Source organism: Pelodiscus sinensis, chromosome 1 (genome assembly GCF_052426305.1).
Source record: "Pelodiscus sinensis isolate ZL-2025 chromosome 1, ASM5242630v1, whole genome shotgun sequence".
Lineage (NCBI taxonomy): Eukaryota > Metazoa > Chordata > Testudines > Trionychidae > Pelodiscus > Pelodiscus sinensis.
This window is the reverse complement of record NC_143052.1, coordinates 94,892,160-94,903,544: the sequence shown is the minus strand read 5'-3', so window position 1 is coordinate 94,903,544 and position 11,385 is coordinate 94,892,160. Positions and strand designations below refer to the sequence as shown.

At 48.6% G+C, this 11,385-nt stretch overlaps 1 protein-coding gene across 1 annotated transcript in view; it reads right to left on the bottom strand.

Moving 5' to 3' along the window:
* The window catches only part of IL2RB (interleukin 2 receptor subunit beta), a 28,222-nt gene that overhangs the window by 5,056 nt on the left and 11,781 nt on the right, over positions 1-11,385 (bottom strand). The window contains exons 8-14 of the mRNA XM_075937558.2: positions 10,658-10,781; positions 9,087-9,162; positions 7,625-7,733; positions 6,736-6,884; positions 6,012-6,204; positions 3,808-3,919; positions 559-643 (exon numbers count right to left, since the gene is read on the bottom strand). Of these exons, the coding sequence (XP_075793673.2) occupies positions 559-643; positions 3,808-3,919; positions 6,012-6,204; positions 6,736-6,884; positions 7,625-7,733; positions 9,087-9,162; positions 10,658-10,781 (848 nt within the window). The remainder of the gene's footprint in view (positions 1-558; positions 644-3,807; positions 3,920-6,011; positions 6,205-6,735; positions 6,885-7,624; positions 7,734-9,086; positions 9,163-10,657; positions 10,782-11,385) is intronic.

The window sequence follows — 11,385 nt, the reverse complement described above, 5'->3', positions numbered from 1 at the left end:
CAAACTCCAAAGCATTTTAAAATAAGGAGCTTCCTCAAGAATCTTGCCTGTGTTATTTCCATTGGGAAAGAGAGAAGGGGATACTACAGGGAAGGAGAAAGACAGTGTGACAGAGAAAAAGAAAGGAATTGAAGGGAGAGAGAGGGAGAAATGATAAATGGCAGGAGGAAAGGCTAGAGGAAATGAAGGAGAAGGTATAGAAGCAGGGTGGGATGGACTCCAAGAGTCTTGGGCTGTCCCTCTGCTCCTGTGTGCTCTCTTAGCCCCTCCTGTCAGCAGAGCAAGATGCTGAGGTTTGGTGGTTTGCATGTTCTCGGTTCTGTATTTAGAGATGCAGTAGCCAAATGGCAGTTTTAAAAGGTCAGAAATAAAACTAAAGCAAATCCCCCAACAGCCAGTGCTGGAGGGGCCAGTGATGCACGCACACACCCCATCTGGGAGCTAGACATCCTTCCCATCCATCTGCAGCGCGAGGGCCGTAGCCAGACCTCTCCTTCCTTCCCTGTGTGTTCTTCTGACACCCTCCCACAAACACCCCGCCTTCCCCGATCCCCGTACCTGAACATCACCTCTGTGCACAGTGCTCAGTGGGGGGAAGAACTTGTCTGGGTCTGGAATATAAATCTTCAGCACCTTCTTAAGCCTTCACCAGAAAAAGAGAGAGAGAAGTGAATGTGAGCTGAAGACACTCCACGGGTATGTCTAGACTGCATCCCACTGTTGGCAGAAGGATGCAGATTAGGCAGGTCGACATTGCAAACGAGGCAGGGATTTAAATATCCCGCGTCTAATTTGCATTAAAATGGCCGCCGTGTTTTGTCGACTCAGCACTTTGTCAGTTAAAAAGCGGCAGTCTAGAGGGGGATCTGTCGAGAAAGCAAGCCTTTTTCGACAGATCCCGTGGCTTTTTACCGACAAAGTGTTGAGTTGGCAAAATGCGGCGGCCATTTTAATGCAAATTAGGCACGGGATATTTACATCCCTGCCTCATTTGCAACGTCGACCTGCCTAATCTGCATCCCTCTGCCGACACAGGATACCCCAGGAGCCTGACTCTGTGCTCACTGGCACCAGTGTAAATGAAGAGTAACTTCACTGAAGTCACTGGAGCTACACTGGTGTAATAACAGTGTAAGTGAAGGAGAACCAAGCTCTAGGGTTCTTTATTCCCACACCGCTGCCATCGCCAGTAGCCTTAGCAAATCTTCACACTTGCTGATGGGCGCAGGAGGGACACAGAGATGGAGAGAGAAGATGGCGTAGAAAAAGTTATTTCCCTCAGCCCTAACCCCAGATCTGATAATGCCACCATTCACCTACATCCTCGCCTGCCTCTCCCTGGCCTGCCAATTCCTTTCATTAGCCACTATGCTGGAAGGGTCACCATCTGTGGTCAAAATTTCCGGCATGGTTTCCAGGGCCTGGTTGCCAGGGGCAGACTGTGCCTCACTTGCTTGCCATCCCAGCCATGCAAAGATTGCCGTGCTGCCATGAAATGGCAAAACCACCTTTCTCTGCCTTGTCATCAGGATTCAGCCTGGCAATGTGTGGCATTCACACGACAGTGCCGCCTCACGATGCCTTGCACCATCGTGACAGAACAAGCTACACTGGGGCACAGGGATTGCCAGACCATTCCAGTTCCAAGTCATCAAGTCTGCTTTTCTGTCTCTGAAAGGTGGGACTGCATGCAGTCCAAGCACTGCCCAGTGCTAAATCCTTCAGAAGCCTAAAAGTCTCCCGATGCACCTTTACTGTGCAATGATCTACTGTGAGGGACATTCCTCCTGAGCCCCATCAGCCTGGGCTCTGAAGCAGGAAGATTTGATCGTCCTTGTACACTTACACTAGCATGTATCGCTGCGGATGCTATTTTCATTCCTGCATGTCTAACCCTTTCTGCACAGCATTATCCTGCATCATTGAATTCCATGGGCTAATTATACAATTGAGGGAAGAGGATTAGCTATGTTTATATATGATGTAAATGGATTGCTCCTTTGCCCTTGCATTATGACACGTGGTAAACAGGAGAGGCTGGATGGTTTCAGTTCTCATAAATATTATATAATCCTATAATCTCTCTTCCTTTGCCATTGAAATATACGCCCCGTGCAAGCCATCTTTATATGGAAGCACCTTTCCCATCCCCGATATATGGATTGCTTTTCCCTGTGCCTTTAGCTATTCTGCAGGGTCCGTCTCTGAAACTAAAACAGAAGCCACTTTCCATTTCCGTGATGTTGCCAGGCTGTTCTCTACATTATTATGCTGGATGCCTTTCTGCGGCACATTCAAGACTGATTAAGAACAATATTAGCACAGCAGTGCTGGGAAGGAAGAGGTTTAATTCAGCATCGCACCAAAATATTGTAGCAGGGGCCTGTCCCAGGAACTATAATCAGAGGGTGAAATCCAAACCACATGGAGTGGGACTGCATGCAGTCCAAGTACTGCCCAAGTCCCACTGTAGCCCTGTTTTGAGAGATTAAAAAGTGCATAGGCCTTGTTCTGCTTCTTCTATACAAAAGTGAATTTCAGCAAGAGGCATTTAGGTACTTAATTCCTACTGGTTTTGATAGGACTTGGGTGCCAAAATTCATTTAAAATCTGACCCAAAGAGAAAGTGTCCTATGGCTGTTTGTTGATCTTGGTGATGCTATGACATCATGCTGTATCACAGCATCGTGGTGCGAACTCTGAATTCCCTCATGGTCAGGAGAATTCATCCAACAAGAGAATTCCTGCAGCACTGGGAATGACTTGGATCCAAATCAGACTAAGGGGCTATGTCTAGATCGGCCAGTTTTTCTGGAAAATCAGCCGCTTTTCCAGAAAAACTTGCCAGCTGTCTACACTGGCCGCTTGAATTTCCACAAGAACACTGATGATCTCATGTAAGATTGTCCGTGTTCTTGCGGAAATACTATGCTGCTCCCGTTCAGGCAAAAGTCCCTTTTGAGCAAAGCTTTTGCTCAAAAAGGCCAGTGTAGACAGCTCAGATTTGTTTTCTGCAAAAAAGCACCAATCTAGATGCTCTGTTCCAAAAATGCTTTCAACGGAAAACTTTTCCGTTAAAAGCATTTCCGGAAAATCATGCCAATCTAGACGCAGCCAGGGACTTTAGCCTCCCAGGGGTAGCCTTGTCAGAGACAGTAGGGTTGCCAGATGGTTTCAACAGAAATACCGGACGCACTTGACATTACATCACAATCTACATTACATCTTATTTAGAAAATAGTGGACATTTGTATTTTCTCATTTATTTTTTCTCAGTTAGTTTGTTTCCCTGAACAGAAAGCTCAAATACTGGACTGTCCAGTTCAAAACTGCATACCTGGCAACCCTAGGCTATGTCTAGACTGCAGGCTTCTTTCGAAAGAGGCTCTTTCGAAAGCATCTTTCGAAAGAGCCTCTTTCGAAAGATCGCGTCTAGACTGCAGGCAGATCTTTCGAAAGAGAAATCCGCTTTTTCGAAAGAGAGCACCCAGCGAGTCTGGATGCTCTCTTTCAAAGACGGCCTCTTAACATTGAAGAACGCCTTCTTTCGAAAGAGGAACTTTCGAAAGAAGGCGTTCTTCCTCGTGAAATGAGGTTTACCGCCATCGAAAGAAAAGCCGCGTTCTTTCGAAATAATTTCGAAAGAACGCGGCTTGAGTCTGGACGCAGGGGAAGTTTTTTTGGGAAAAGGCTACTTTTCCCGAAAAAACCCGAGTCTGGACACGGCCCTAGAGACAGAGAATGAAGACAGAAAGATACACAGGGCCTGGGACAGGACTGAAGAGGACCATTCAAGTCTTTTTTTACCATTTCATTGGCTGTGAGTTGACGATGAAGAAGATGATGACAAGGAGGAGGATGGTGCAGGTGGTCCCTACAAGGACTGGCATTGTAAGCTGGATGTCCCCCAAGGGAAGTACTGCAAAAGGAAAGAAAGAGTTACTAGAACAAGGCAGCCAGAACAGAAGAAGTGGGAACCCCAGTCACTCCAGCTGGGTTTCATTTTACTTCTTGACACCCCGGTCAGATAAGTGGATGACTGACCATACATCATGCCTTTGGCAATAGGAACAGATCTGAGCACCCCCTGACCCGGCCTTACAATGCACCTCACCATTTCACCTGCATCCTTCCTCTTCTACACTTGTCCTGGACTGCCACACAACTCCAATGACTATACATTTCATCCCTGACCTACGGCCCCTTGCTGTCCTCTCTTTTACACAGCTGTACCAAGCCACGTGCGCTCTGTCCTGATCACTACTTTCCTTCTTCATCTTATGTCCCCTCTATCCATGCCCTTGGATTGGACTTGCTAAACCCCCTGTAATAGAGGGAAGGATACAGAGGAGAGAAGAGGGAGAGGAAAGGGAAACACCTTTGCAGAATTTTCGATCTCATGTCCTTGAGAAGTTTCTAAGATCCCTTTGTTTCCTCTCCTGGTAACTTTGGCTCCCAGTTGCCACGACAACTGGTTGTAGCTGGATTATGACGCCATATGCTGTCAAAATTTGATTGCCACAGCAACAAAGTGCCCCTTCCAAACATAGCTCCTCTGTTTATAGCACTACCCTGCTCAGCAGGGATGGGGGGGAATGAACCCGCGAGCTGCCTACTTCCGTGAAGAAACTAAAAATAAAAGGAGCTGGGGACTCACCAAACACCATTGCTGGAGATGGCATTTGCCAAGGCTACAAGCTGTGCAGGCTTCTGACTGTCCTGGACAGCTGGGTGATCCATAGCCCTGCTCTGCCCTGCCCATGGGGGACTTCTGGAGTAACAGAAACTGTTTAGGCAGCTAACTTCCATGGATTTCAATAGGCATTAGGCACCTAAGGACATTTAGACATCTGGCCCCACGGCCCACGGATTTTCAGTGAGACTTAAGCTCTGAAAGGCTCATATCACATTTGAAAATGGGAATTGGCTCCTAAGTTTACAAGGACCCTGTTGAAAATGTTCTCCAGGCCTCTTGCTCTACAGGCCAGGAAGCTGCTCTGCCACAATAAGTGAGGGAGCCCCTAGAAGAGTCTGTGACTGGAATCCTGGCCCCGCTGAAACATAGCATTCACTCTGGGGCTCTTGTCCTCTGGACCAGTAGGCCCCACTCAGGGTTTAGGATTATAGGAAAGGCCTCCACTCAAGCTATTTCCCAGTCTTTTATAGTTCTATTTGTGCATCCCTCCACACCCCTACTTTTCCTGCTCCCACATAACTCCAAGGCTTGTTCTCCCCTTTCCTCTGTGTGTCTCTCCCAGGGCCAGGCAACCCAGGTGAACACTTAGAGTGCCAGCATTGGGCTCAGGAAGCTGTTTTTGTTGCCAGCCATGCCATTGTGGGTATCTAAGGGGCTGGGTATCGCTATCAGTCAGTTAGATATAACAGTGAAGTGAGAGCCCATCTGCGATACTGTAAACATTGTTTGATTGTGAAAGTGTCCTTCTGCTTTGAGACTTGAAGATTGCAAGTAGCAACTAATAAAGAACGTATTTCATGAGACACCAGAGATCTCTACTGAACCTCAATGTAGGCCACAATATAAAGAAATACTGTTACTTCTTTTGAACTACTGGAGTAGGGTGAACATTCAAAGGCTGTCACCTATTTAACACTGTTAATATTGGCCCACCCATGTTGGTGTACTGTTCAATTACTTGATGTAAGCACATTTCAATTATTCTTCAACTCAAAATGTTTCTATAATCTAAGAGAAGATTTGTTTTTTTGCTCATATTTTGCACAAATAAATATAGTACACATTTACAAATTCCAGTGTGCAGATTTAAACTTTTATGTGACAAGGAGAATTCATGCATACAAGTAATAGATCAATGCTATCATATGGCCTACAAATGCAATAAAAAAATAAGATACTCAAAAGTTTAACAAATGGAGGAAGGAGCAAAAGAGGTGGTGCCCTCACCTGGGGAACCATCTGGACTAGGGCATTGCCTGCTCTCTCCTAACCTATCTCCAAACCCTGGCCTCTGCTCTCCTCTGAGTCTGATTACCTGTATATGCAGGCGTGGGCCCATGTGCCACATCGCTACAATTTGTCTCCCACGCCAGCGTCTTGCTCCAATTGCTCCACACACCACATGTCTTTGGTTTCACGCAAATGGTGGCCTCATACTTTGAGTCAGGCGACAGGTTTTCAATCATCACCCATGACTGGTCCTGCTTGATCTGGAGGAGTTTGGCAGTCTGGGATGGAACAAAAGTTACAGAGTGATTGCCATGTTTTCTCCTCTCCCAGCCCAACCCAGGGTCAACACCCTCACCCCTGTCCGCTGTGCAATCAGAGCAGAGTGGGCTCTGGACTGCTCTCAGCCACCATATCTTATGTCTAATGCTGTAGCAGGAGGTCAAAGACCCCCTGCTCCACAGTAGGAGCAGGCCCAGTCTATCTTTGTCATTTCCAGAGACTTCTCTGTTCTATATTGGGAGGACAGGGACACCACTCTGATGCTTCTCATCACAGCACTGGGCAGACTAGAAATATTTCCCTTCTGTCATCATAAGTTGCCAGCAGATGCTGCAGATAAAGCAGAAGCAGGAGCCACTGCCACTTTTGGCCTCACCTGTGAGGAGATGGCATTGCAGCCATGTGTGGAAGGGTCTAGAGCACAAGCAAGCGTGGCAGGTTCCTTGCACCAAAGTGGCTCTGTCCTCCTCCACTAGGTCCGGGCCTGAGGCCCATCAGCATCAGAAGCTAGTCTGGGGTCCTGCACTTACCTCCCAGGGCTCTCTGGGATGTCTGTACCGCACTTCAAATTCCCGTTGATTACGTAAGTAGTGAGAGGAACTAGGAACCCTCCAGGTTATGTTGCAGCTGGAGTCGCTGGTGTATACCACTTGCAGGCTGTCAGGAGGTCTCAACTGGACTGGGGAGAGAAGAGGGAGGGAGGCTCTGGGACACACCCATCGAAAACGATAGCGAGTTGCTCTCTCATTCTCTGTTAAGTGGCTCCATTAGCAGACTCTGCTCTCTGGAATATGGGCTCCAGGCAGCGCCACAGAGTATGCCCATCTCTGAATTCATCCCTACCGTTTGTACTGAACCATTCATTTTGTGGCTATCGCCTCTTCTCTGGTTCCCCAGGATTTGCCCGCACTGAAATCAATGGCAAAATTCCCTAAGACTTTAATGGGACAGGATCAGATTCTGTGGTCTAGCGAGTCATTTGTTTCCATTAAGTAGAGGGGCCAGCTATGTACGGGGCTAAATGGGCACTGCCCCGTTGCACTCAGTAGCCCTGCATAGATTTACACCATCAAAGGATCTAGTTCAGCTTTGGCCACCGAAGGACACAGCTTTAACACACAGTGCTTTGATCCCGAGATCCAAGCACCTCGGCTGGGCACTGGGGGTGGTTGATACGATGCTGCATGTCAGAGGTAATGCTCAGGGAAGCAGCAATACAAAGCTGGAAGCTACAGGCTGCAGCATGGTGAATACGTGGCATTGTGTGACTCAGGTGAGCATACAGGGCAATGGGGCACTGAGAGGAAGCCAGCCTGAGATTGGCATATGGGCTAAACAGAAATGAGTACAAGCTGGCCCAGGGGACAGATCTAACCACACATTGCACCTTTGGGGGACCAAACCCTGGAGACCACTCACTGTTGTGGAATAGTTTGAATTTCTGCTCTTGCACCACAGTTGTCCAGTTTTCCCCAGTTTGACAGGACACAGTCAGGTAAACTGAGTCGGATATGGTGAAGACCTGAACCTGCAGGGAAATTTGTTATTAGCATTACCAGTTCCTGCACAAGCTAATCTTCACATTCCTGAGTCTCCAACACTGCCGGCTCTGTTAGTGCATGACCATCGCACCTCCCGTCTGAATGGTTTCAATGTGCTTTGCACATCTTAATAAGCAGGACAATCATTAGATTAGCCCCATTGGGGAAACTGAGGCACAGAACCTAGCTAACTTAAATATCCAAGTCTTATCCCTTCTACTGCAATGGGTAGGCTGCAAAGCAGATTGAAGCTGGGTAGAGGTGACAGGGGCTGCTCCTTAAATACCATCTGTGCTGCAGGATCCAATGATGAGGTTGGCTCTGCTGATGCGTCATTGCTTTTCTGCCTTTACGTCACAACAATGCAGTTTCAGAGTGCACCACGCGTGGGGTGCACAGTGCTGCACCTGGAGAGGCATGCCTGGCATGAGTCTCTGGTAAGTGTCCTGTGCAGGGCCGGCTCGAGCCATTCCTGTGACCCGGGCAGCGGGCACATGACGCATGCGTGGCCCTCTCCCCCGGCGCACTGCACACCTTACAGCTGCAATCAGGCCCCCGGTGCCTGATTGCAGTTCTAAGGTGTGCTGTGCGACCCCTAGCCCCGGGCACACAGCGCCTGATTGCAGCTCTAAGGGGCACCGTGCGACCCCTGGCCCCGGGCACGCAGCGCCTGATTGCAGCTCTAAGGGGCACCGTGCGACCCCTGGCCCCGGGCACGCAGCGCCTGATTGCAGCTCTAAGGGGTGCTGCATGGCCGGGCGCACGGCGCTCCTTACAGCTACCATCAGGTGCCCCCCTTAGGCTGGCACCCCAGGCAGCTGCCCGGTTAGCCTCCCCCTTAATCCGGCGATGGTCTTGTGACCTCAGGCTGCAGGGTTCTGGACAGACCGATGAGCCAATTAAGGGAGATAAACTCACTGTAAAACAGCATGACACCTCCTGAGGATTGTAACAGATTGGCCGAGACAGAGACTGGATACTGACTCCTGTCATGGGCCAGGGCATAAATATTTTGGAACCCTACCCCAAGACAGGGATCTAGAAGCAGGAAATAAAAGTTCTGTGTGTCACACTGTTATGACAATGACAACCAGTGCTCCCTGTAAGCTGTGTGCTTTTGTAGCCACTCCGGAGAAATTCAAATGCCACCAAACTGACTAGCAGAGTGCACACAGCTAGGTTTTGTGTTTCTACTGGTGGGCACATTTCACACATGCCTCAGTGCACATAAAATTATTTTGCACATGGATGGAAAAAATTAGAGGGAACATTGGTAATGACTAATAAGCAAATCACCCCAGCGCCTTTTATTAGCCACTACATTGCAGTTGGTTACCTACATCAATGTTTTCATTGAAGGCTAGTTCACATCTACTGGGTGTCGTGATGGGTAATTCACAATTCCTTGTTTTATTCCTGTTGGAGAGAAGACCAGAATAGTGTTGAGCTGCAGGGCCTTGTGGGAGTGTCATTATTTATATAGATTTGACATCATCCAAGGCACTAGGCAGTCTGACATCCTTGCTACAACAACACCACGAAATCCCAGCAGCATTAAACTATGCAGCTAACAGGAACTCAGCCAGTCACCCACAGAGCCCCTTTGCCCATGTGGGGAATCCACCCCCTCCAAAACCCTTTCCAAACAGATGTTCTTTGGCAGTGTGCCCAGAAAGTCACCAGATTCCAAATGCTATGGGCCAGGCAGGAGGGTGGTTTGAAGGGTCCTGGTGTCCTCACAGGCAAACTCCTTCCAGCCACCGCTTTGGTTTATGTCCTCACCCCCCGAGAGGGCCCAGCACGACTGTGGCAGCCGCTGCAAGAGGAAATGCCTCCTGCATCCCTCTGCAGTGCCGCTGGGAGCACCGAGAGGCTGTGCCTCATTGTCTCTCCTATATACCCCACCAGGCACTAGAGCAGGAAGAGACAGAGTGAAACGGGTGCTCTGCTCATTGGGAGACCCTCTAGCCACTGCCACCTGCCTCTCTCTCCACCGGTGCTGGCCGGCCCAGTTCCTCACAGTTCAAACTCCTAATACCGGGCTGGTGTCTGGAGCCCACTTTCCACCTCACACACCAGCCATGGTAAACCTGCTGCCATAGTGGACACACCCACATCATCTAAGGGAAGCCACCAGCTGTCAGTGAGGAGCCACCATCCGCAAGAACCAGTGCAGAGCTGTTGCTCAAATGAGCATCCTCCAAACCACCAAAGGGGGTTGGCCCCTCTCCTCACCAAGACCCTGTAGCTAGAGACCACAGAGCCCCTGCCTGCCACCCCTGCAGTGGGGAGCAGGTCATGAAGGTGCTAGGGAAGGGTAATATGGTGGATTGAGAAGGGGGAAAGGTTAGCAGATACTATTGTGGGGGAAGCATGTTTGACCCAGAGAACGCCTCATGTTGCTGCTTGTGATGGAACATTCATGAGGGAGCCCATCCCTTCAGTAGAAGAGTGTTATGATCCATGTAAAACTACTTCCATCTTCTCTCTGCAGACCGGCAAGCCCCAGTCTAGTTATTAGTGCCCTTGCTCTATGGCCTGGGAACAGGACAGCCAGGGAAGAGTGGAGCTCTTTGGAGAATAAATTGATTACAGAAACAGGAAGGCAGGGAAAAGCTGACTCTGAATTGCCACTGAAAAGTGGAGAGATACATAAGTAGCTGGCCTACATTTTAGCTATCATACAGGTGCGGGAAGGGACGGGGAAGAGGATTCAGAGGCCCATCTCCTTAGCAAGTTTCAACGTGTGCAGCTCCATTGCAGTCAATCACGTTACACCAGCTGAGGATCTGGCCCTATGTTTAGGGTCTCCTGGGAAACTGTGTGTGCGTGCGCGCAGAATGAAAGGATGTCATGATGACAATTAGAGCTTGACACCGATTGGTTTTACTAAATAATTTCAGCCACGTACCCATCAATATCATCATGAAAAAAGGCATGAAGTCGGCAAGGTGCTTCTGTGAAACGGCTGTCTGGAGCCCAGGTGCAAAAGAGAGTCGCCCGCGAGTCATAAGAACAAGTTAGATTTGAGAGTCCTGTGAATGGAGAAGAGATTTCATTACATCATTCCTGGCATGACAAAGGCATTAAATGTGAATATGCATTCCATCCAGTTCCATGCAGAGTCCATTCCATAGACTGGCTACTGCCCTGAAGGAACATCTAAGAAACTTTTTTCAAATAAGAACGGAAGGAACCTATGGCCTTCCCATTTCTCCAATGCCCCAAAATGAAGAGCCCCAAACAGGACCTTATATATTGTACCATTTTTATACTTCTTTGCATTAGCGTGTCCTGTCCTTTTGTAAGACATGGACCAACCATCGCATCCATGATTTGGAGTCTGCATATGTGCCTGTTGCCACTTCATATTAATTCCATCACTAGCCATCATGTGCAGAAGACAAATATAGCTTCATCAGCTTTCTGAGAATATTTTTATTAAATTGCAATTAACAACATACAGCAAATGCCAGGTGGAAAGGGAGACAACAGGGCAGCCTCCTCATGGAGGCTTTCAAATCTGTGTGGAACTCCACGTATCATTTTGGAAGTGGTCGAAAGGGGTGGAGTGAACAGAATACTGCGACAGGCCAAGAAGATGCAAGGAATGTGTGGGAGAGACTTGGGGAAGACATG